Source organism: Cervus elaphus, chromosome 20, assembly GCF_910594005.1.
Source record: "Cervus elaphus chromosome 20, mCerEla1.1, whole genome shotgun sequence".
Lineage (NCBI taxonomy): Eukaryota > Metazoa > Chordata > Mammalia > Artiodactyla > Cervidae > Cervus > Cervus elaphus.
Genome location: NC_057834.1, coordinates 104,619,200 through 104,646,421, shown reverse-complemented (window position 1 = coordinate 104,646,421; position 27,222 = coordinate 104,619,200). Strand labels below are relative to the sequence as shown.

At 37.9% G+C, this 27,222-nt stretch overlaps 1 protein-coding gene across 6 annotated transcripts in view; it reads left to right on the top strand.

Moving 5' to 3' along the window:
- Positions 1 to 27,222, top strand: part of PATJ (PATJ crumbs cell polarity complex component) — a 361,279-nt gene that overhangs the window by 84,298 nt on the left and 249,759 nt on the right. For all 6 annotated transcript variants that reach the window (XM_043876093.1, XM_043876090.1, XM_043876094.1 and 3 more), the window contains exons 18-20: positions 14,731 to 14,940; positions 19,442 to 19,558; positions 21,194 to 21,589. In XM_043876093.1, coding sequence (XP_043732028.1) covers positions 14,731 to 14,940; positions 19,442 to 19,558; positions 21,194 to 21,589 — 723 coding nt within the window. The remainder of the gene's footprint in view (positions 1 to 14,730; positions 14,941 to 19,441; positions 19,559 to 21,193; positions 21,590 to 27,222) is intronic.

The following is a 27,222-nucleotide window of genomic DNA, read 5'->3' as shown; positions in this document are numbered from 1 at the left end:
TGTGTTCATGGAGTGGATTGATTGTGGCTACTGGGGAAATTCTCTCATGGCTTAAAGATTGCTTTTTAAGCCTGCGAAGTGGGTGAATGAAGGGAGGCCACTCCTGGTGTGTGGAGTTTGTAGTGTGCTCAGGATGATGACTGACTCGCAAACACCACAGTGCAGCAAGACTAAAGGCATCAGGAGACCAGAAGCCACTTAATCAGAGATCAAAGAGGCTGTGTGTATATCAGCTTGAAATCCAGATAGTACAGATCAAAAGCTTGCCTTAGCAAGGCAGCTGCAGGGGGATGAAGTTAGCAGGAGGCCTTAAAGATCTTAAGTCAGGCCTGATGTTGAACTTTGTGGGAATTTCATGGCTCCTCTGGAATATGAATTTGGCAAAAAATCCCATTGTGTCTAACAGGGGAGAGAGAGAATAGAGGGCAGACAGCAACTGCTTGTCAGCTGGATGGTGCTTTCTCATAGGGTCACTCTCCTTTTCATAAATGTTTCTTACGGACTGTTTCTGCATCATATAGAAGGCATTGCTGAGGAGGAGGAGATTCTGAAAATGATACATTTGTTACATTACCTTTAGTGAGTATTCTAGAAATGGCCGAATGATAAATATCAGTGTTTATGAAATGACCGTGGAAAGCTAAAATATAGGCATAAAGGTGGTCAGGTCTACTGCAATACCTGGTAAATATCTCTTTTCTATGAAATGCTCAAGATATTCCAGGAAGTTAGTGACTGTCAGTCTGGCTTTGCATCTCTGTCTCCCGTGTAACTAAAAACAGAACAATAACTTCCCCCCCTGCAAAACGGAGTTTGTCTAAAGAGAAAACTCAGTCTCTAGAGGTGTTTCATCACCAGTCTACCTCTATGTGTGGGTGTGCTTTGCAAGTTCCCACTGGATTCTGATGTCAGTGTTGAGAACCATGCTAGTAGATGAAAGTCATAGCCCTTCCTAGAGTGTGACAGAAGGATGGAATCAGATCCACCAACAGGTATTACGAACCTGTTTTCCTAAGGCACGGTGGTTTGTGCTGTGCTGCCCTGTTTGTGGGTGTCGTCTGGAGCTGGGCAATGATCCAGAGAAGCCATGCTCTCCCAGTGAGGGCTGGACAGTGATGTGGCCTCCTTCTGGTACCAAAAGCCTAATTTGTTAATGAGGCATGAAAGGAGATCATCTGCCTGATTTGACATACCCCTTTCTAGGGCTCAAGTTTTGCTTATGGCAGTTCCGTCTGTGTTTTACTTTAATCAGGTATTATGTTCACCAGGATGCCACTGTGAACATAGCACCAGAAAGGACCAGGATTCGTCTCTGGCTATGACGTCCTCCTAGGACTTTGGACAAGCCTGTTAATCTTTCTTATATAATAATCTCTAAAATAGAAATAATATTTGTCTTTTAAAGCTATAAAAACTAAATAAAAGATGTATATAAATGCCTATGCTTTTCTGGATATAAAATAATGTGTTCCTAGTTACTGAAAAATGATGATGATGATTTGTAAAAATAAAGTCTAAGCATAGACTTGCTATACTTATTATTCATTATCTCCTTCCAGAAATTATTATTCATTTATGAACTGGCATGGGGATATAAAGATGAAAGGATCCACTTCCTTTCAAGATCTTATTTAACAAATGTATATGGGGCATCTTCTATGCTAGGCATTGTTCCAGACACTGGGAATATAGAAATAAACAAAGTAGGTAAGAGACCCTGTGTCCTTATGGAGTTTAAATTCAACTGGGAGTAAAGTGACAGTGGATAAATAAATGTATGTTAAAATAGAATGAAGGAAACAGACTTTGGGACAATTCTCTATAATACATTATGATTTTAGCAATGGTAGAAGTGAGGCTAGGAGACTTTGTGATAATTGTTTCTTAGGATCCAGAGAGGCCTCATGGGGAACTGAGGCACGCTTTGTACACAAACAGGTAGTAGGCACAGGAATGTCCTAGAGTTGATAACTTGACCCTGATTTCCTGTCTTTATTTTCTTTAGTAACTGTGAACTGTTTAATATCTATCTAAACTTTCATGTTTTATTCCTTTTAATGAAAAAAATTCTTTGACAAATTTTCTAATATTTATAAGATATGGTTACCATTTCACATGATGATAATAACAGCCAGTAATCATATCCTGCTTATACGCACTGGTTTAGTTGTCTCTATAGCACCTTGAGGTACGTCCTACAGTCATCCTCATTTTATAGATGAGAAACCTGATGACAGGAGGCTAAGGAATTTGCCCAGGATCATCCAGTTAGTAAGCAGTGGAGCTGGGCTCCCAAGTCTGTGGTCCAGCAGCGTGAAAGTACGGCTTTTAGACCAGAAACAGCACTGATTCTTCATAATTGTGGCTTCAGTGAAAGATGATGAAAATTTCTAATTCTCTTTCCAGAGACAAATACTTATTACGGTCCCGGAAGGTTGACTTCACGTTTCCCTGAATCCTTGTGGCCTCTTGCTCTTACTCCTCTTATCTAGCCAAAGCTCTTTAAAGACCCAATGGCCAGTTCACCCCCAGAGAGTAGAAACTGTACATGTTTTACCTTATGTTTCCTAGTAGGACTCCTTACCGTTTTTCCTGTGTGGTTTCAAAGTTGGCAAAGTTTTGTTCTGCATGTTGTGTGCTACATATCCCAGAGTGCTGGTTGCCCTTTCAAGGACTGAAAAAAAAAAAAATCACAGAATCTTCTCTAAAGAATGAAGAGCATCCTGTGTCCTTTGATGGTGGTTGTCAGAGAAGCTCACAGGGTAGAGTGGCTCCTGTCTTTCAGTGTCTGCTTTAAGAGGGAGTGAGGACTAAGTAGCCCATGCTGCCCTCAGCCTCCCTTAGTGTATTGTCAGGGGTGGTTTAGCAAGAGCCTCCCTTTAGGTGCAGAGGTCTGCATATCTGGAGAGTATGAGGTCAACACTTCATTGTCATGTATTAAAATGTAAGGGTAAAAGAAAACAAAAAAAAAAATAAATAAAATGTAAGGGTAATATCAGGGATGGTTTAGGAATTGATAGCACTGTTGGTCTAAAACACACATGCTCAGTTGAATTTAGAAGGCAGTAGATAAGACGGTAATTGTTAACTCCTCAAACACATATGTCCAATCAACTTCTTTTCCATCATCTTCCTGGTAAACAGTAATAAAAGGAGTTATAGCAAGAATAAGAGTAAAAACACTTATGAAGTGATTACTGTGGGCTTTCCAAGTACTTAATCATGCCTTATCTCATTTAATGCCTTTAATAACTCTACAAAATCTGTATTATTGTCATTTCCACTTACAGTGAGAAACTCAAGTCTCAGAGATTAAACAGGTTGAACAGTATCACTCAGCTGGTATCTGTAACTGTTTAGCTTAAGCTGAGAGTAATTTGTTTGGAAAATTAAAATAAAATTTAAAACTAATACTTAAATAAAGCTTTTAAAAGTTTTCTGTGTTTATACTTTTCCGGCATCATAATGACTTTCAACTAATATAGTTTTTTTCTAGAAGATAATGGGATATTGGTTTCAGTTTAGTTCAGTTCAGTCGCTCAGTCATGTCTGACTCTCTGCGACCCCGTGGACTGCAGCACGCCAGGCTTCCCTGTCCATCACCAACTCCAGAAGCCTGCTCAAACTCATGTCCATTGAGGGATATATCTTATTTATAAACTCATTTTCTTCTAAAAATTTTTTTGGGTAAAATACACATAGCATAAAATTTGCCATCTTAATTTTTAAGTGTACAGTTCAGTTGTGTTAGGTATATACACATTTCAACTAATGTTACTTTAAAATATTTTTATATTTTTATTCATTTATTTTTGGCTGTGCTGGGTGTTCATTGCTCTGTGGACTTTTTTCTTAGTTGTGCTGAGCAGGGGCTGTTCTCTAGTTTCAGTGCATGGGTTCTCGTTGTGGTGATTGCTCTCGTTTCAGGGTATGGGCTGTAGGGTGCAAGGATTTTAGTAGCTGTGGCACATGGCTTCAGTAGCCGTGGCTCCCCAGCTTTAGAGCACAGGCTCAGTAGTTGTGGCACATGGTCGTAGCTGATCTGTGGCATGTAAGATATTCCCAGATCCGGGATCAAATCTGTGTCTCTTGCATTGGTAGGCAGATGTAATGGAGTTATAATAGAGGGTGTGACTTTGTCCTTGAGTACTACCATCAGCCTGGTGGAATCTCAGCCATTTCAGCCAAGTGATGGTGGGGCTTTGAGATAAAGGACAGCTGTGTGGTTCATTTTGTTTTGTTTTCCTTACAAATAGTAAAATTCCTGGGCCAGAAGTGAATAGTAAATATGTAAACAATTACAGCATGATATAAAATTTTCAAAAGATGAAATATCCAGAGACAATATTTAGTATCCAAGGAGAATATCAACTAGGAGATTAAGAAGGGGGAAAGATAAAGTCACGGGACTCTGCTGTAATTGTTTACATATTTACTATTCACTTATATGCAAAACAGAAAAAGAGACACAGAAGTACAGAACAGACTTTTGAACTCTGTGGGAGAAGGTGAGGGTGGGATGTTTAGAAAGAACAGCATGTATATTATCTATGGTGAAACAGATCACCAGCCCAGATGGGATGCATGAGACAAGTGCTCGGGCCTGGTGCACTGGGAAGACCCAGAGGAATCGGGTGGAGAGGGAGGTGGGAGGGGGGATCGGGATGGGGAATACATGTAAATCTATGGCTGATTCATATCAATGTATGACAAAACCCACTGGAAAAAAAAAATAAATAAATAAATAAAGGAGAAATTGAAAAAAAAAATAGATTTTTAAAATGTGAAACTATACAGAATAGAATGATGTGCAAGCTTATGTATTTTTTCCTCTATTTTAGATTACATGTTGATCTTTTAGCAAGTTTCTCTGTCCACTTCTCTTCTCTTGCACTTTTAATTGCCTTGTGTGCCGTACTTACTGTGCTGCTCAGGGACTGTTTCATTCTACGTATGACGTGTGGAAAAATCTATTCTTAATGCCTAAGAGTATTTAGGAAGTAATAAGACACAAGGAGCCAGGAACCATATCAGTTTAATTTATCTTGAGTGCACTGAAAGTATTCTGTGGGCACTTATAGTTTGAATGTGATGGTATTGTGGTAATTGGTATGATTAGAGTACAACTTGGCTATATTATAAAATAGTAAAAAATGGGGTTAGATTCTGATAAGATAGCATAGTCATTATTCATTAGAATCATTTAGTTATTGCCTTGCATTCACTATAAATCCATTTCTTTCTCTTTCCTAAAAGTAAATGCTTAGCTTATTGGTCAAGTCAAAGATGCTCTTTTAGTGTAATTAATTACATCCTGTTATCTTAAACCAGAGCTATGCTAGTGATTTTAATTCAGCTAATAGTCTCTGACATGTCTTTTGTTGCTATCAAGAAATGGCCAAAAAAAGTTGCTTTAATATTCATCTCATAAAAAAGAGCACATGTAAATATTTTGTTGTATCTTTTGTTTTGATTGTGGAATACTCAGGAAGTTAGAGATTGCGTAGTTAAGTGGCATTTCTTTGAGTCCTTAAAAGACATTGCTGACTACATTTATTCCACGTTTGTGACCAAAGTGTAGTCTTTTTCATTGCTGATGCTGTGTTTTGAATTAACTTCTGTCATTCTCTACTTTTTATAGTGGTTTTGTGACTTCTGTTAGGAATTAGTAACAAATTTGATTCAAACTATTCTGTCAAATTTAGTCATAGGATTTGGGAGTTGGGGAAATGGATCACAACTATCACGTATCACAACTGTGTCACATGTCACAACTGTCGTGTAACTTTCTCATTTTACAATTGAGGAAATTGACACAGAGAAATCAAGAACTTGTGAAATTGTATAGTCAGGCTGGAGGCTCAAAACTTGTTACTTCTAATACACACCCATTCTACCACTAGTGGATTGAATGGCTGTTTTCACTGTCTTTTCTTTATCTATATTTTCTTCTTTTTAGAAGAATGTTTGGATTCCTGTTTCCTGACTGACATCGGTCACTGGAAATTTTAATTCATGCCAGTTGTGCATCAGAGCTCCTGCAGATTTACTATTTTTTCATTAAGAGCTACACATCTCTGTGTATGTGTGCATGTGTAAAAGAACCTTTGCTTTGCCCCTCTTTACACTCAATTCCTTCTTCTGCCTACCTCTACTATGAAATAGCTGGTGGTCTTGTTTTTAATCTTAATTGTTTCTTCTATGTTCTCCATTTCAATAACTTCCTTGAGATCTTATTTTAAAAACAAATTTTAGCTGTTAACTCACTTAGATTTTAACTTACTACTCTTTGGTTCAAAAAATTATTACCACACTTAAGAGTATAGTCTTCAAACCTACAACAAATTCATAGAGACAGAAAAAATAATAGTGGTTACCAGAAACTGAGTATTGGGCAGGGGGCGGGGGGAGGGGGGGAATAGAAACTCATTTAAGGGGCATGGCGTTTCAGTTTGGGAAGATAAACATGTCCTGGAGTCGAATAGTGGTGACAGTAGACAACCATGTGGCTATACTTGCCACTGAACTGTACACTTAAAATGGTAAATTTATGTTATATATTTTATTTATAGTATTTATTTATTTTTGGCTATGCTGGGTCTTCATTGCTGCGGGGGCTATTCTCTAGTTGTGGTGCACAGACTTCTCACTGCAGTGGCTTCTCTTGCTGCAGAGCACAGGCTCTAGGGCATGCGGGCCTCAGTAGTTGCTGCCCGTGGGCTCAGTAGTTGTTGCTCCCAGGATCTAGAGCTTAGGCTCAATGGTTGCATGAGCTTAGTTTCTCTGCAGCATGTGGGATCTTCCTAGACCAGGGGTCAAATCCATGTCTCCTGCCTTGGCAGGCAGATTCTTTACTATTGAGCCACCAGGGAAGCCCTATGTTATATATTTTAATACAATAAAAGGTAATAAGTCAAAAAAGAAATGAGTATACCCTTCAAGAAGCAGATATTTGTCTCCTTGTTACTTTCATAGTTTTCTCTCAGTTGACCATTATTTAGCTGGAGCAATTCTTTTATCAAATAGTCTGTGCTAGCTGCCTCATGTTATCCAGAAATTAATGTACATAGAGACTTCCAAATTATCCTTGAAACACAATTCCTCACACTAATGTGACTAACTATTTATGGAGTAGAACTCGGTAGCCTGATTCTGTAATAATGTCACCACAACATTGAACTCATTGCTTAGGAGATCTGATTCGTAGAGCACTTTCTGTCTAATCATTTCATTTTGCTGAAGGACTCCTGTCAAAGAGGAGAGCTGGTGTTTTGGTGTGGTGAACTATCAGCAGAGAGCTTCAGTGACATTGAATTAAGCTACCATGTTTCCTCTCACGAGTTTCCTATAGGCCAATTTTATATTTTATTTTACCTAGTTGACAGTAAGTGTGAACGTTATCTGAGGTAAATAATTTATACCCAACTTTTTACCTGAAATAAACTATGGCCTATGTCTTTGCCGTCCTCTTGTGGTCTGTACATTCTTATTCCATTATTTAATGTTTTAAAAAATTTGATCCATCACCCAGAGTGGATTTTTAAAACGAGAACAAGCCCATATTTATCCTTTGTTTTGCATTCATGTAGTTAAGTCATTGTTACACCTTGATTTTTGTTTTCCTTCATTGGAGTAATATCACAAACATGTAAATGTTGCATGTCAGAACTCTCCTTGGTTTATATCTCTTATTCCTGTTTTTCTAAAAAATGCCTCTTACTGAGGCATTGGTCAGTTTATTCAATGTGAGAACTTTTCTTCTCCTTTGTTTCCTCTATCTCTTTTTTATGTAACATTTGCTGCTTGTGCCTTTCCACTGAGTTTGCCTTGGTTGCTTGCTTGTGTTTGTTGTTTTAGTTTAGGGGCAGCTTTAAGGATAGAGCTCTCTACATCTTCTGGTTGATACCCTTGTCTCTGAGAAAGCCCAATTCCAACTGAATCACCCCTGTACAGTGCTGTAGTTTATGTGAACTCCAGTCTCTTTGATCTATGGGAATGTATGCAAATATTCATATAATACATTTTTATAGACACTTCAGGACTTTGAATTCCATCCATTCAGTCATAATGGTTGTCACATGTTTGTATGTATTCACCTGTGAATGTTCTTAGCTCACCAAAGGAATGGATTCTTGAGAACCTAAGTGTAAATTAATATTGGCAAGGTTCTTCTTTGGTGGTCCAGTGGTTGAGAATCTGCCTTGCAACGCAGGGGACACAGGTTGGGGGACTAACGTCTCACATGCTGCAAACAGCTAAGCTTGCCTGCTGCAACTACTGAAGCCTGCATGCTTTGGAGCCTGCATGCTGCAACTTGAGAAACTGAGCACCAGAACTAGAGAGTACATGCGCCTCAATGAAGATCCCACATGCTGCAGCCAAGACTCAACAGAGTCAAAGAAAATAAATTGAAAATAAAATCAGCAAACGCATGTTTTAACTGTCTATGTAGGCACACTGTACATTCTGTACTCTCTAACTTTCGACTAAGTACCAGCATATAAACCTCTGGTGGTCAAGTGTGGTATTTAAGGGGCTCAGTTTTATACACTTTGGCAAGGTAATAAATATATGTTCTGACAGTTTGCTTTTTCTCAACATTCATTCATTCAGCAAATGCTTACATTAAGATAAGAAGCTGTATCTCATAAGTGGCTAAAAGCATAAACTCTGGAGCTTAACTGGCTGGTTTAAATTCTGGTTCTATTACTTACGAATTGTATGTTTTGGTTATTTTTCCTCTGTCTTAGTATTTTCATATGCAAAGTAGGAATGATAATGGAACCTATCTCACGTTGCTGTGAGGATTAAACTGATTCAAAGATGTAAGATATTTAAGTCATGCCTGGTGGCATGGCAAAAGCTCAGTAAGTGTTAACGGTTGGTTGTTACAAATGATGGGATGTGGCCTTTGCCTTTGATGTACTTACAGTCCAGCAAAGAGTATGAAACTAAATAGCTTCAGTCATTTGATGTTTCAGCTTTTATTCAGTCCCTTCTATGTGGGAGGCTCTGTAGTCAGCCCTGGGAATAAAATAGCAATAAGCAAACATATCCTTGTACTCATGAAGCTTATTTTTAGTAGGGAAGACAGTTAAAATAATTCCAGTAAAATGTCAAAAGAGTTGTAATAGGAAAAAATGCAGCATGCTGTGGCTACATCTAGCAGAAGGGCCTTACTTATTCTAAAAGGTTGGGACAATAAGGAAACTATATTATGAAAAATGCTGTAAGGGAAGGTCTTTTTTAGGTTTAGAGATATTCAGAGTAGGAAGTGCTTGAGTCTTCTTTGGGAGATAGGGAAAGCTGCTCATTGGAGGAAACATGTGAGCTGACTCTAGTGGCTAAGATACAGATAAGGGCAGTGGGGCGGGGAAAGCATTTCTGGCCGATGGAATGGTTTGCGGAATGTCATGAAGCATGCCAGTGCCTTTCACAGTCCTGAACTTCAGTAGTTCTGGATTGTTGGGGCAGTGTGTGGGGCAAATGAAGGTGGGCAGTGGTATATGTGGGAGGATCAAAGGGAGAACCGACGAAAGTGGGAATCTGAAGGAATTTCTCTGCCAAAGAGTTAGCACTTTATTCTGAAGGCAGTGGAGTCATTGAAGTGCTTTATGCAGAGGAGGAATTGAATGCAATCCCATTTTTACCTTTAAAAATCATTATTTTCTCTCCGTAAACAATATACTAAAGTGGATAAGACTGGAGGCAGGTGGACTTTTGGGGAGACTGAAGCAGTTGCATAGGCAAGAATTAACGAGAAGCAGGAATGAAGAGGACTGGATAGAAGAGACAGAAGATCAAATTAATATGCCTTAGGTAGCAACTCGGAGAAGGCAATGGCAGCCCACTCCAGTGCTCTTGCCTGGAAAATCCCATGGACGGAGGAACCTGGTGGGCTGCAGTCCATGGGGTCGTTAGGGGTCAGACATGACTGAGCGACTTCACTTTCACTTTTCACTTTCATGCACTGGAGAAGGAAATGGCAGCCCACTCCAGTGTTCTTGCCTGGAGACTCCCAGGGACAGGGGAGCCTGGTGGGCTGCCGTCTATGGGGTCACACAGAGTCGGACACGACTGAAGTGACTACGTAGCAGCAGCAGCAGCAGCAGCAGGTAGCAACTCAGTGAAGGGGCAAGGGAGAGCAAGCAAGTGCTTGGGCCTATGGCACTGTCCCTCAGGGACTATGGGAGAAGAGGTGTTTATTTGTCACCTTGGATTTCCTCCCACGTTGAAACGTCCTGTGTTTATAACTATCAAACATTAGAATCGCTTCAAGAGACCTCAGAAATCCTCATACGCACTTTTCTTCAGGCACTTATTCGCCTTTGAGACAGAGCAGTTAGATTGGTTCTCTGTGGATTTCATAGCTCAGTAGTGAGAAGTCGGGTTAGAGCTCCTGTCTTCCCATGCAGCATCCTGATGAAAGTTGGTTGTGCCTAATGGATTTGTAGGGAATGACTTTCATAAATGGTTGAGTTAGAGCAAACATATAGGATACTGTTAGAACATATGTAAGAATATAAGGGTTTTGAATAAATAGGAAAAAAAACACCAGAGGAGGAGATGGCTTGCATAGTAGATGATGTATCTTGTCTTTTGTGGTTGGTATTTAGTGCCCCCTATTGGCTGTTTAGTTTAAAGCAACACCTTGATTACTGAATACGATGTTCCTTGCAGTGTTATTTACCAAAATAAGAAAAATCAGAGATTTTAAGGTTAAGATAAAAGGTGATAAAATCTGATGGGGCCTGAAAAAAATCTGGATAGAGTCTAGGAGTTGGGTAGAGGTCGTGAGAAATGTCTTTATAACATTTTGTTGTATTTAACATGGGTATGATATTATAGTCAGTATTTTCAGAAGACAGACTTTTCTGATGAGAAGCAACTTGGTTTTTAAGCATATTGTATGTGGCAAAGCCTTAAGAATAGTAGCCGCCCTGGTAGGCAGTGACAGCTGCTGTTTTTCCATAGGGTGGCCACTACATGTGATGACCATGAAAGGAAATAACTGTTACTCATTAAAGTAACTCCATTCAGCTACTTGAGAAATCACCTGGTCAGAGAACTCGTCACAGAAAATAAAGTGGTGATTATCCATAATGGGGTATCACCAGAAGTGGGTGGTTTGTCTTTTTATAAGTGACAAGGAAGCTGCCGTTGGGTTCTCTCCTCCAGGAAAAGGAGTAGTAGATTAGATTTAGTGCTCAAAATAACTGGGAAGGCCAAGCCTGAATAAATTTTAGTAAGCAAGCACACCTGGTACTACTTTGTGGTTGAAAGACGGTTGCATTTTGTAGAAATAAGTGCTCACCATGATTTTTCTGTAAAGGAAATCTATTAATCTATTTTCTATTTCCATTATTTCCTGGTTAATCTTCCTTTGAAATGTTTCTAATTGTCATTTCAACTGGATTGCATCTTGAAAACCAGTTCACCTATTTATTTGGCTTAAAAATAGTACTTTTTGATTAGGTGTTATATGATACTACAGAGATGACTTACACTACCCAGTGAAATCATTTATTTGCTTTTGGTATATTTTACTGTTGCAGTTTTCTCTGAGAATGTTTAGTAATTATTAATAAGAAGTAATGCTGGCTGCTTTCTGTGCATTTCATGAGGGGAATAAGCTATTATATAGTTTCCCTTCCCCCCCAATAAAAAAGCGTTCCATCAAAAACTGACATCCTAAATGAAGGACATAATGGTACAGCTTATTTATTAGCGTGTCAAACTTAAAATGTAATGGTTTCATATTTCAGAATGAAAAAGTGTGTTGTGATTCATGGTTTTCGGTGACAAAACAGACAGCTCTTTTACATTACTGCACTGATTGCCTCTGATATACCACTGTACTTTTTTTTTTGTTCCTTTCTGTTTTCTTCTTATGCAATAGCTCCCTCTACTTGAAAATATTGGTGTAATTATAGTTTAACACTGTACTTTATTAGTGAGTTCCCATGACTATTTTTACTTCCAATCCTCTTGATAAGTATGTGGCGTTATACAACAGAGTATGTTAGAAATTTACCAAGAATCTCTGACTTGGTAGTGGAAATGCAAGGCTTAGTTAAGGAAAGTGAAATAAATTGTTTGAAGGCATTTTTCAAGGGATTAGCTCTGTAGCCTTTGTTGATTTAAATATGGTATATTTGGTTAAGATTCCATGCAGTATTGAAAATAAGCCTCAATGTCTACAATAGAATGGTATAGAAAACTGCAACAGAAAACTTCAAAAGAACCATCAGCCACTTCAAACAGACATAGCCTGGAACATGGCAAACTCTCACTTTTGTAATTTCAGAGTCTTGCAATTCTAACACAAAAGGTGGTAGTTGTTACTTTCTCAGGAGGGGTTTAATAGAAACTAGCAGTAGTAGAATCTCATGTTTCTGCATCTTGCCTATATGGAACAGTATGTGCATAATGAAACAGTAGGAGCAAAGTACACCAGCCAGGCAAGTGATGGGTTTGTTGTAAGGAATAACGGAATTAATGATGTCAAGCACTTAGAACACAGCCTGATACATAGTAAGTGCTATATACCAGTATTGAATGAAATAAAAAAATGATAGTATTGCTATAAACTGGATCATCAGCCAAATTTATTTATAGAGTTTTAGTGTTATTTTCTGTGCTTAATGAAAAGAAAGAGGGGGCCCTCCCAATGGATGAGGGCCCTCCCAAGAAAACATTGGTTTTATTTATGAATTGATATTCATTTTCTCTATATTAGAATAGTTTTTGCCTAGGAGTATCTATACCATGTCATAATTTTAGGTTATATTATTTTTAAACATACTTTTGAATGCAGTGGTATATGCCATGATTTTCATTTCTTTTTGGAATTTAAATGATTTAGTGAGAAGATTTTATACTGGTTGAGTGCTGAAGAATGGAGTATCATTTCCCATAATACACTTCTCTTGGAACTTACCTATTGCCCAAGAATGATAATAGAATGGCTTGTTTTAGGTCCATATTATGACTGTGCTTCAGGACATTAGAGTCTTTCCCAACTCTACCTACACCTTTTGTGCTGTGTCCTTAGCCACTCAGTCATGTCCGACTCGTAACCACCCCATGGACTGTAGCCCACTGGGTTCCTCTGTCCATGGAATTTTCCAGGCAAGAATACTGAAGCAGGTTGCCAGTTCCTACTCCAGGGAATCTTCCCAACCCAGGGATTAAACCTGAGTCTTTTCCCTAGACCTCTTGTGATCCAACAAAATATTAATTACCACAATTTAAAAAAAGAAATTTATATGTATTGCGCACTAACTCATACATACAACTAAAATTGTTAGGTTTATATCTTTATTTTGATACAAGCTGATATTTTTGCAGCTGTATAGAGTCAAGGCTGTATATTATCACCCTGCGTATTTAACTTATATGCACAGTACATCATGAGAAATGCTGGACTGGAAGCAGCACAAGCTGGAATCAAGATTGCTGGAAGAAATATCAATAACCTCATATATGCAGACGACACCACCCTTATGGCAGAAAGTGAAGAGGAACTACAAAGCTTCTTGATGAAAGTGAAAGAGGATAGTGAAAAAGTTGGCTTAAAGCTCAACATTCAGTAAACTAAGATCATGGCATCTGGTCCCATCACTTCATGGGAAATAGATGGGGAAACAGTGGAAACGGTGACAAATTTTTTTTTTTTGGGCTCCAAAATCACTGCCGATGGTGATTGCAGCCATGAAATTAGAAGACGCTTACTCCTTGGAAGGAAAGTTATGACCAACCTAGACAGCATATTTAAAAGCAGAGACATTACTTTGCCAACAAAGGTCCGTCTGGTCAAGGCTATGGTTTTTCCAGTGGTCATGTATGGATGTGAGAGTTGGACGGTGAAGAAAGCTGAGCACCGAAAAATTGATGCTTTTGAACTGTGGTGTTGGAGAAGACTCTTGAGAGTCCCTGGAACTGCAAGGAGATCCAACCAGTCCATCCTAATGGAAATCAGTCCTGGGTGTTCATTGGAAGGACTGATGCTGAAGCTGAAACTCCAGTACTTTGACCACCTCATGTGAAGAGTTGACTCACTGGAAAAGACCCTGATGCTGGGAGGGATTGGGGGCAGGAGGAGAAGGGGGCGACAGAGGATAAGATGGTTGGATGTCATCACCGACTCGATGGACATGGGTTTGGGTAGACTCCAGGAGTTGGTGATGGACAGGGAGGCCTGGCGTGCTGCAATTTATGGGGTCGCAAAGAGTCGGACATGACTGAGCAACTGAACTGAACTGAGAGAGTGATATTTGAATAGATTTTGTCTCTGCAAGAATACCACCAGAATACTGGACACATAAAGTAGATAGTCGACATACCCTTTCCTGTTGAGCTCTGCTGTATTGCACTTCATAGATATTTCATTTTTTACAAATTGTAGGTTTGTTAATAACCCTGTGTCATCAGATGATGGTTAGCATTTTTTAGTGATAAGGTATTTTCAATTAAGGTATAACATTTTTTTAAAACATAATGCTACTGCACTTTCTATAGAGAGAGTGTAGTATAGTGTAAACTTAACTTTTATGTGCACTGGGGAAATGAAAATACTCATGTGACTCGCATTATTGTGATAGCTGCTTTAATATAGTGGTCTGGAGCCAAATGTACAATATCCCTGAAGTGTGCACACATACATGTCTTAAGGTTATACATTTGTTTTTAGAGGACCGAGTCATCTTTCTATTTTTGCTTGATCTTTAGGACCCCTTAGATCCCACCAGATCGGTGATTGTGATCCGCTCCCTGGTGCCGAATGGTGTGGCAGAAAGAGGTGGAGAACTGTTACCTGGTGACCGTCTGGTCTCAGTCAACCAGTACTCTTTGGATAACGTCACACTTGCTGAAGCTGTGGAAGTGTTGAAAGCTGTACCGCCAGGCACTGTGCGCCTTGGCATCTGTAAACCTTTGGTGGTAAGTGTGGAATTTTGTTAATATAGGAAATGATAATACTGTAATAGTTAAGAACATGGATTTTGGAGACAAATTCATCTGGCCTGAAATTTCTCTTCCTCTGCATATTATACATGTGTCCTTGTGCAAGTTTCCTAATGTCTTTGACTTAATGCTCAGAAAAAGTAATGTCTACATCATAGGATTTTGAGGATTAAAGATGATATTTATTAAGTGCTTAGCCCATTACATACTAGCTGCCAGCATTACTAGTCCAACTACTACTACTTTTATCTTCATACCTTTGGCACAGAATTCTAAGTTCTCATTGCATTCCATATGACATAAATTAAAATAAGCCTGTTTATGTGTTTTAACTTTCATTTGGGCACAATGTCAGAATGGTTCAGTAAGTTGAAATCAGTTAACCATTATCATTTTAATGATATAGCAATGAAATCATAATATGATTTTCTGACCGTCACAGTGCCTTGTAACCCCTAGCATCTAAACTCTGATTTGGTTAAGCCACCCTGATGTCATCTTATTGTTTAATCTCAAGTACTAGGTCAAATCACTGTTTCTTTTTCTTTCTTTCTTTTTTTTTTTTTTGCAACTTCCCTAGAACACTGTTTCTGACTGAAGTATTATTAGTTATGGTGCTTATTGAGGTTCCCCAATGCCCCACTTTAAAAAGATACTAGTTGATAATTGGTACTGAGGTATTATTGAGTGCTTACTGTATGTCTAGTCAGTATTTTAAGCTCTTTATACACACTAATTTAATCATCACAGAAACTTTAAGAGGAGGTAGTCCTCTTCTTACCACCATTACAGATGAGTTAGTCGAGACATAGAGTTGAGTAACTTACCCAAGATGATGTAACTAGTAAGGGGCAGAGTTGAAGTATGAACTCAGCAGAGTGGCTTCAGACCCTGTGCTCTCAGTCACAGTGCTGTGTATTCCAATTTTAATTTGTTGTCACTAGTTCGGTTTCATGCAGCATGTCTGAAACAGATACGGTGATTGCAATAGTAGAGTGTTGGACTGGATTTCAAGAAATCTGGGCTCTGTTTCGAACTTTGCTACAAGTTAGCCCAGTGGGTCTCAAGTTCACAGAGATGACATAGACATAAGAATCGCCTTGAAGATGTTTAAAATGCAGTTTCCCAGGTCCCACTCTCAGAGATGCTGATTTGGTGGTTCTCAGATTCTCAGGAGTCTGCCTCATGTGAGTCACCAGTGTATTTCTGATGCAGAATTTTGTACTTTGAGAAACAGTGTACCAGTAATTTGGTCATAGGCACCCCACTTTTCTAAGCCTACTTTTTCATTTCTGAAAGACTAAAAAAGACTAGAGAACTGATAAGATCTTTCTTAACTCTAAAAGTTCCTTTATTCTGTGAAATATATTAGCATACTGTGGGCTTCCCTGCTGGCTCAGTGGTAAAGAATCTGCCTGTCATGAAGGAGATGCAAGTTTGATCCCGGTCAGGAAGATCCCCTGGAGAAGGAAATGACTACACATTCCAGTATTCTTGTCTGGGAAATCCCATGGACCGAGAAGCCTGGCAGGCTATAGTTTATGGGATCGCAAAAGAGTTGTATATGACATAGAGACTTAACAACAACAATAAGTGTTCATATAGATAGATATCTGTCTATATATAATTATATGTTCATTTGTAGACATAGATAGATTCATGTATTACACATAATATTTTTGCATTGGAGAATTTCACATGACCTTCATATATTATTCATCACATATTGCACATAAAGATGCCTATATATTATACCTGTCAGTTACTTTAAGCACTTCAAAATGGAATATGGCACATAGCTAAGGCAAGGTCTTGACTTTATATTATGTATTTGATGTGTGAGTTTTGCCATAGTCAATATATACCATGAGATGCTTGGTTTGATTTTGGGACAGATTAAGGAGGGGGAAATTTGATGTTTTTATGGGGACCTCTTTATTGGTATTTTGGATTGTGGCAAGAACTTTGTCTAGATTTTCCCTGATGATTATTTGCCTGATTATTGGGGTTGCCAGAGGCCTACAGGACCTAAACAGTGTGACTTTACTTTAAAGCAATTTAAAGAAGGCTCAGGCAGTACAAAGAACAGAACTTAGTACCAGCTGGGTGTGGATTCCTGTTCCTATTTCTGGTAGAGGTAGAGCTGCAGAAACCTCGGGACCTTGGAGTCTTGCTCTGACAGATTTTGAAACATGCAATTGTGAGGTAGCTCCTTGCCTCAGCTTCCCTCAGTGGGTATAAGGCTGCCAGGGTGCTGGGGAGTATGAGGCCAGTAAAGGAATGAGAGAAGGTCACTTTCAAGAACACAGAAATTCTTAGTGGAATTACCATTAAGTATTGCTTCTTTAACATCTGGGTTCTTTAAGCAAAACTGTCTGTGAGCTATAAATAACCATGCATGGATCGTCTCTCTGTCTCTGTCTCTTTCTCATGGTCCAGTGGGTGGCCACTTACGTCATCACCTAGTGTTTGCTGAGCATTTGTTTTGTCCTCAGCAGAACTGGGGAGAGAGTGTGACTAAAAAGGTCCAAAGTCAAGTTTGGGCAGAAAGACTATGAATATGTAACAGGAGAACAGAATTATTTTTTATTAAGTCTTATACCACAGGTATAGATATGTACTATCTATATAATATAGATATTATGTAATCTTATATTATAGTCTTATGTAGATACTTATTATCTATATCTTTTCATGTTAACCACAAGTGTGACTTCTCTTTTCCACAAACTCACCTCAAAGGTCCTAGATAAAAAATGAATGAACTGACTTTAAAAAGTGCATCATACCGGACTTCCCTGGTGGCACAGTGGATAAGAATCTGCTTGCCAGTGCAGGGCACGTGGATTTGATCCCTGGCCTGGGAAGACTCCACATTCCACAGAGCAACTAAACCTATGTGCCACAACTACCAAGCTCGCGCTCTAGAGCCTGCGAGCCGCAGCTGCTGAAACCACGCGCCACGACTCTGGAAGCCCACGTGGTCTAGGGTCTGTGAGTCACAACTGCCCAGCCCGTGTGCCAGAACTGCTGAAGCCCGTGCAGCCTAGACCTGCACACCCCAACTATTTATTGAGCTCACATATGATATCTGTGAAGCCTGTGTGCCTAAAGCTTGTGCCCCACAAGAGAAGTCACCACGATGAGAAGTCTGCACTGCAGTGAGGAGTAGCCCCCACCCACCACAGCTAGAGAAAGCCTGCACAGAGCAACAAAGACCCAGCACAGCCAAAACTAATACAAGAAATAAATGAATGAAAGACATTGTATCTTCAGAACTCACAGGACAGAACTGCCAGTGGAGTTATTGAGCCAGACAACTGTGGGTTTGGCTTCGTTCTGTGATTTGCCAAGCTATGTGTCCTTGAGCCTATTATCTAACCTTACCAGCTCCTACTTGGAACCATGTAGCACGCTAGTTTAGAGCGCAGGCTCTAAAACCAGATGGCCAGTACTCAAATTCTGGGTCTGTAACTGACTAGTTATGTAACTTTGAGCAAATTACTGTGCATCTGTTACTTATCTGTAAAACAGGGTTATTAAGGGCACCTACTTCTCAGAATATACATATTTAAAGTTCTAAGACCTGTACCTGTGATGTACATATACATTAATATATATATTTGCTATTATTTTTATGCAAATATAAAATCCTGACCTAATAGAATAAATAAATAGAACTGGTACTAAGTTCTTAATATAAAGATTAAGCTGAGACAAAGCATGTAAACGTGTCTACCATGGATTGTGATGTATCCTTAGGACTTGGTAGATAGTGGCTGTGTTATGACCTGGGGCTGATGCTAAGCTGGTGAGCACTAGGATGGTTGTCCTTCTTCTGATGGGGAGTGGCTCCATTGTACCATTGTTAAATATTTTGAGTATCATCCTGTATAAACTTAGGCATTTCTTAATATTAAGGTCTGTTCTTGGGAAAGTGATTTTTTATTTAAGGAATCCCTAAAGTGAATTAAAAGTTTGGGAAGTTTTGATCTGAATATGGCTTTTTTTTAAATTATTAAAGAAAAGTTTGGTCTAATGAAACAATGTACATTAAGTACTATGTACTTGCACTTAATGGAAAGATGAGAATTAATTTGAAAAACATTTGAAACCAAAATGTTTTCTTCAGTACAGAAGTGCTTCTTTGGTTGCCAGAGCTGGGGGCTGGGAATGGGCAAAATGGGTACAGGTGGTTAAAAGATACAGACCTCCAGTTATAAGTCCTAAGGATGCAAGGTACAGCATGGGGACTGTAGATGACAATACTGTGTGGTGTATTTGAAAGTTGCAAATGTTAGCTAAGCTTTTCATGGTGATTATTTTGCAACATATACATATACCAAATCATTATGTTGTATACTTAACACTAATATAATGTTGTAGGTCAGTTAGAACTCAATAAAAAATAGGTTCATGGTTTACAAAAACAGTTCTTCAATCATACTAAACAAATTTAAAATGCTTCTGTTTTCAGGAAGGTGATAAAGAGGAAGAAAGTCGCATTTTACTTTCAAGCAATAATGAAGACAAGACTGAAATTTCAGGAACAATTCATGATATAAATTCATCTTTCATACTTGAAGCACCCCAGGTATTTAGTACATTTTCCCCCCATTTAAATAGTTGCTATTATAAAGAAGACAAAAGCTTGTTCTTACTGTCTTGGCTAAATAGAAACAAATTAAATAGTCTCCCCCTTTAAAGTTTTTTTTTTTAAACTGAAATCTTTTCTCTTTTGTATCACATTGCCTCCGTAAGTGACATCAGCTAGGTATAAGGCATTTTCAAAGAACAAACATACCTGACTTTATATCACTAATACACTCTTAAAATTTTGAGAGTAGAGAGAGTTTTGAAAATAGACCTGCACTTAAAATGCTATAGAATAAGAGCTATACTAAAGAACTTATTTTTTTTTCCCCAGAAGAACTTCTTATTGAATACTTTCTAAAGAAGAATTTTTTAGTCAAACCTTACTTTATGCTTTAATATTAGAAAGTGTATTTTGAAACTTTTCCTTTTTCATTCTTAAAGTGAATTGTGTTTATTTTGCTTTTAGCAGTCTGAGGATGATTTTTCTTAACTTGATAACAACTGTCTTGATATTCTTTGCGTAGTTTGTTGACAGTGTCTAAACCTGATATGTAGTCCTGTAGTGTCCATTATGTTTTTTTTTCAGTTTATACATTTTTTGTTACAATTTCTTAACTGTGTGACATGTTTAAATATACCTTCTAAATACAGTTTTTTCTTTTTTAAAATAACTAGGTTATAGTATTTGCCATGCTATATTAACTTAAAAGTGTCACTACAATGATGTTTAGCTGCAACTGAGGAAGCAGTGGGAAGGTGTAGATTCTTTTCATGAATGTACATTTATTGATATTTAATGAATCGGATTTAAAATAGGAAATGTCATTGATCCTTCAGAGGGAATTGGGCCTTATTGTGCTTAGCACCCTCAGGTCCCCTGAAGTTAGGTCAAAGGCTCAGCAGACTCATATATTCTTCAAGTGTTCCTAAGAACTCAACAAGGTTTCTGCTCATGTGAGGGAGACTATCTAGCTTTAGTTCTATATTCTTGCTCTTTTGATTAGCTAAGTTTGAAATTAATTGAAGAGCATATTGTATTCATTCCTTTTTGTTTTATATTATTCATGCAAATGCAAAAATTAACTTTTGTTAAATGGTGTATTATAAGAGAGTCATACTCAAAGTAGTTGCACATATTCCTTATATCTTTATAGAGAAGATTTTGTAAACATTCAAAGAGCCCATGAACTTCTTTTGAGTTACATAAGCCTGATATTCCTGACCTTTTAAGTCTTTGCTTTCTTCTGAGATGGTATGAAGTGTATCCATACTTATGTATTACTTTTTATATGAGATGCATGAGTTAAACATTCAGCTTAGCAGTTTAACAAAACTCCTTCTTCTGAGAATTTTCAGGTGGTTAATGTGTAACAAACCTTTTAGACTAGTCAGTCACCTTGCCAAAGGCAGATTGTTGCCTCTTTTGGTGTTTCCTTTTGGAGGTTGAGGTTTGTGTGGCAGTAAGGTTATATTTCTCCTCTATTGTAATGGAGAGCTGTTCGGGTTAACCATGCACTGGCATATAATACCGTTACTGCAGTTATGCCAGGGGTTAATTTTCCAGTTAATGTGTAGAGTGCAGCTTTAAGACAGAGTTTAAACTTTTGTTTTGTTTTGCAATTTTTATTCACAGGGATTTAGAGATGAGCCCTATTTTAAAGAAGAGCTTGTGGATGAGCCATTTCTAGATTTGGGAAAGGCTTTCCAGTCCCAACAAAAAGAGATAGACAATAGCAAGGAGGCCTGGGAAATGCATGAATTCATGGTCCCTAGGTTGCAGGAGATGGGTGAAGAAAGAGAAATGCTTGTTGATGAAGAATATGAGCTCTATCAAGACCAACTTCAGTCCCTGGAGTCGTATCCCTCATCACACATTCAAGAGGCTGCTCCTGTTCCGTCCATGGAGGAGGTTCACTTTGGTACACAGTGGTTCCCGGGTCGTGAACTGCCCGAGCCTCAAGAAGCAGGGCACGTGATGAGCATGTACCCTCAGGACATGCAGCAGTGCGGCTGTAGCCCAGGAGAGATGGTAAGGGATTAGAGTGCATCTTCCGCATCCTTCCTGACTTCTCCCCTCCCCATCTCTGTCCATCAGTCGTGTAACTTTTAAACACACGAACACAATTTAATGAATCTTTTCATCATCGAACACTGTTTTTTCAAAAATGTACCAAACAGTGTTTTGTCTTTAACTAAAAGCTCATCATTTCTTTATTGTATAACTTCTAGTTGGATTCAATAATCTATAGTTGCTTTGCTGTTATGATGTGGTTTTTGTTGTTGTTGTTTTTAACCTTGCTTTTTTAGTGATGTTTTCCTCCTGATACCCATTTCAAGGAAGAGTTCTTTCATCATTTGTGATTAAAAAAAAAAAAAATCCCCTCAGGGAGATATAGCTCTGTATTTCTCACATAACATGTTTGTCAAGGAAAATCAAGGCAAAATTGATTAAAGATCTGTTATTTCTGTCTTGCTTATCCACACTGTCCTCTGTATTATATACAATACTAAATAGAAAGCCACTGAACTCTAGAAAATTATTCTTACATTTGTGATACTGCCTGTTGACAACTTGGCAGGAATGCATTGTATTTACTAGGTTTTCTCTTGCTATTAAATCACCAATAAACTTATTTTTAACAATAAAATTAGGGTTAACTGGTCACCAACTGGAATCTTTCAGTAGGGATGTTTTTAATGTTTTATTTTTGCTTATTTCCTGGCCCAAATTAACTTCAGAGCAAATGAAGAGGAAGTTTTGTGTATGGAGTACAGAGCGGCAGGTTCGGAACAGTACGCTGCCCTCCTCGGCGAGGTCAGCAGCTCCTCTGCAGTGATGTGCAAAGCGGCCTTAGCTTGTTCTCTCCCAGGGCAGGTAGAGCTGGGTTTTGTCCTTGCCTCCCTTCGACCTTCCTCCCTTTTTCATTTCATTATGGGTCTCTCTGCTATGCAAGATGCTGTGTTTATGTATTTAAGGAACCCTTGAGGATTACCCTTGATACTGGACTCTGGGCAGTCTACCAGAGAACAGATGTTTTGGAATTATGTGAATCATGTGGGCAGAGGTGACAGAATCACCTGGTATGTTGCTGTTGACACTGGTTCTTTCTATCTCCACCAGTCCCACTCAGTCCCACTCCTGTGTCTGTTAAGTGCTTGACCTCAAACAGAATATTTAGTTATATGGAGCAAATTATGAGTATATAAATAAATACTCTTGTTATGTCTGTTTTCTTCTATAAAAATAAATTTTTCCCTTTATTCAAATATAAGACAACCTGAAATATAGTCCCATTTTAATATATAAACTTTTAGAGATATAGATGAATAGTATATTCATACTTTATATATTTAGTTAAGTGTCCTAGTAAAATATCAGGTGTTTCCCTGTTCTTGCATTTAGTGATAGAATTTTACTCATATTCCTTCAATGCATATTTAATGTCAGAGTCTACATTATTACTAGAATCACTTTTTGATTTTTCAACACTGTTTTGCAACCATACCTTCTTCATTTCCATCTATGTTGTTTGAGATATAGTAACTTTTTAATCCGTACTACCAGTCAAAATTTATTCTCATCTCAAGTATCATTGTATAACATTAGGTTTTTAAAAAATTCTTCTTGTAAGTTTATATTGATGACCCAATCAATCCACAGAGTAGCCACTTCCTCTATTATTTATCAAGCTCATTATAAAGCTTGCTGAAACAACATTCAGTGCTCACAGTTTGAAGGACACAGTTCCTAGTTACTAACTTTGTTAAATTTCCCAGCTGTCTGATTCTGCTAGGTAACCTGTAGGAAACTATAGGCTCCTTAAACTGGCATTGATTAAGATTGTTTTAGCCCTAATGTGTCTTACTTTCTCTAAGTAATTATATGTTCCTGCTGTGGGGCATTAACTCTTTCTTTTAAATTGAAGTATAGTTGATTTGCAACGTTTGTTAATTACTGCCTTGCAGCAAGATGATTCAGCTATACATACATTGTTGTTATTCAGTGGCTAAGTTGTTGTGTGTGACTGTTTGCGACCCCATAGACCGCAGCATGCCAGGCTTTCTTGTCACGTTTTTAACTATTCTGCTCCATTATGGTTTATCATAAGATATTAAATGTAGTTCTCTGTGTTATACCGTAGGACCTTGTTGTTGTATCCATTCATATATGAAAGCTTATATCTACTGACTGCAACCAGGAGGAGGGTCATCTCTTCCCCAACTCCCTTCCCATTGGCAACCACCAGTCTGTTCTTTATGTCCATGATTCTGTTTCTGTTTCATAGATAGGTTCATCTGTGTGATATTTTAGATTTCATGTCAGTGATACCATATGGTGTTTACTTAGTGTGATAATTGCTAGTTGCATCCATGTTGCTGAAAATGGCCTTATTTTGTTCTTTTTTATGACTGAGTAGTATTCCGTTGTATGGATCTAAACTTCTTTATTCATTCATCAGTCGATGGACATGTAGGTTGTTCCCATGTTTTGGCTATTGTGAATAGTGCTGCTATGACATAGGGGTGCATGTATCTTTTTGAATTATAGTTTTTCTGGGTATATGGGCATTAGCTATTTTTCCCATTTCCCATCCATATCCCACAGTGATGAGTGTAGGTGAGGAAAGAAAAACATTTTCCTCTACCTTCCTAGGTTCCTTTGGCTGGGGCCCTGGAAATCAAACTGACAAAAAACAGATTATCAGAAAGAACCAATTTATTAACACCTGCAGCATGCATATACACAGGAAAAACTCAGTGATAGGTCACTCAAAGGAGGGATTAGAACTTGGGCTTATGTAGCATCTTAATGAAGGACAGTACATTTGTAGATGAGTGTCAAGATAGAGGGAATGGGATTCAGGCTTTTAGGGTTAGCTGCTGTGTGAAGGTAAATATTATGGGGGAAATTGATGGACCATAAGTGTTGTTTTAGTAATGTTTGTCATATATATTTCTCTTAGTGTCATCTCTGAGGTGGAAAGAGTCTAGAGTCGTCTTTGGTGATTGAGAACCAGGGGAGGATAGGAAACTTTTCTGTGTCTCTTCTTTTCTTCAGCTCAGAATACTCTCTCTGCCAAAGTGACATATTTCTGGGTGGAATATCCTGATCCTCTGTAACAGTTGTGCCCACATGATCAGGATGGGCTTGGATCTTTATTTGTCTTACTGTCATTATGGTGGACTCCATGGTGATCATTTATTATTTAATATTATAAGCTCTGGGTGAGTGGATTTTAAAAACACAGTCACATGCCTTACAAATATGTAATTCCCGGTACTCTTCTATTTAGAGGGTGTCCTCTAGAAGGCAGTGAAACATTATCATTCTGTCTTCATTATATTTGATAATATCTATTTTGGGCTACAAGTATAGCTATGTTTGTGGAGTGCAAATAGTACCCAGCTACTTATAAGCTTTTCTTTCTCCACCACACTCTTATTCCATTTTAGTTGAAGGATAAAACCATCAAGGTTGATAGATCTGGTTCTTTATTTTTAGTTGTGATCAAATATACATTATATGAAGTTGACCATTTTAACCATTTTTAGGCTTACAGTTCTCATGGAATGAATATACTCACATTATTGAACAACCATTACGACCACCCATCTCTAGAATTTTTACATCTTCCCAAGTGGAGACTGTGTACCCAGTAAACAATAAACTGCTCATTCTCCTTTTCTTTTATCCTCTGGCAACAAACCACAATTCTACTTTCTGTGTCTAAGAATTTGACTGTTCAAAGAACCTCATGTAAATGGAATCATACAATATTTATCTTTTTGTGTCTGACTTATTTCACTTATTGTGATGTCTTCAAGGTTCATACATGTAGCATGTCAGCCTTTTCTCCCTTTTTGAGGCTGAATAGCATTCCATTGAATGTATATACCCCATTTTGTTTGCTTATTCATCAATTGATGGACATCTGGGTTGTTTCTGTCTTTGGCTATTGTAAACAATGCTGCTGTGGACACTGCTATACAAACATCTGTTCAAAACCAAATTTTGGGTGGTACACACCCTGGAGTGAAATTGCTGGGTCATGTGGTAATTCTGTTTAATTTGGGGGAGAATCACGTACTGTTTTCATAGCCTCTGTGCCATTTTACATTCCTGCCAGCAATGCATGGATTTTCTAATTTTTCCATATCCTCACTAACACTTGCTTTCTGTTTTTTAGATAGGTGTGAAGTGGTAGCTCACTGTAGTTTTGATTTGTAATTCTCTATTAGTGACATTGAGCAAATTTTCACATGCTTATTGGCCATCTTCAAATATTCTTTGGAAAAATGTCTAAGTCCTTTTCTCTTTTTGAAAATATCTGATTCTTTTTGTCTGAGACTAAATTTATGCTCTCATTTTCTTCTCTATTTAGGAAAAAAACTGAATTGATTTTTCTAAAGGTCTAACCTTTCATATCCAGTGTATTGAAACCTCAGATTCAGGTCTCAATTCTTATTCCTCAGTTACCTAATTGCCATTAATTAAAAGAAATAACCAAATGGTTCAAAAATGATTGTAAATTTTTTTCTTTTTAAATACTCAGTGGCTCCCATCTCCTCCTAGTCTCTGCTCTAAGAAGTTCTTCTTGTTTTATTCTAGACTGCTAACTAGTCATATTTCCTTTCTCACCTCTATTTAATATTTGAGTTGAATTCTATGTACTCTAGGTTCCTTTGGGTATCTGATATAGTTTTATACTCAAGTATATTCATAATCTATTTGATAAAATCTAGCAGTATTTGGTACATCGGCTTATGAGAGGTCTTTTTCTTACTATTGAAGTGTGACCTGTATAATCAGGAAAAAATGTGGACTGTTGTAAAAAATAAAATTTATGTTTTTGTTTTGGACAACCTAAATTTCCAACAACAGAGAATAATACAGTGCTATTAACCTTAAATGAATTAAGGCAGTGAGTGGTCCCCAATGTTTTTGATACCAGGGACTGGTTTTGTGGAAGACAGTTTTTCCACGGACCATGGTGGGGGGATGGTTTCAGGATGATTCAAGCGTATTACATTTATTTTGCACTTTATTTCTATTATTATTACATCAGCTTCACTTGAGATCATCAGGCATTAGATCCTGGAGGTTGGGAACCCCTGATTGAAGGTATATGTCTGTGGTGGCCATATGTTGCAATTTAATTTCATACATATAAATGTTTTTTTAATATCATAATAAAATACATCAGTGAAGATTGTATGTTCTGGAAGATTATAACTTTGGAAAACCATAAAAGACATGTGAACAAAAGGAAGACAGGGAAAGCATAGTAACTACTGACTGCGCTTATCTGTGAGTTTTAGGTTCGGGGAACAGGTTGTTTATTAGGTAGAGAAGAGTGTAAGGGAGGGCATAGCAAAGGCTTAGAACTATGAAAATTCACCAGCTATTTCTTAAGGCTGTGAAAATTCACCAGGTGTTTCCAGATCAGCAACGAAGCTATTTAAGTTGTGATCCAGCCTGATCCAGAATGTAACATGTATCAACCATTGACCTTGCTTGCCTTGATAGATCTTTTATTCCTCTACCTTGGTCAATGTTTATTTTAATGCATTTATTAATGTTTATAAAATAATTTTTTGTTAAAAAAATCCAGTGTTTGGAAAAAACAGATTTTTACTAGCCTGTTCTCTTGCAGATATTAA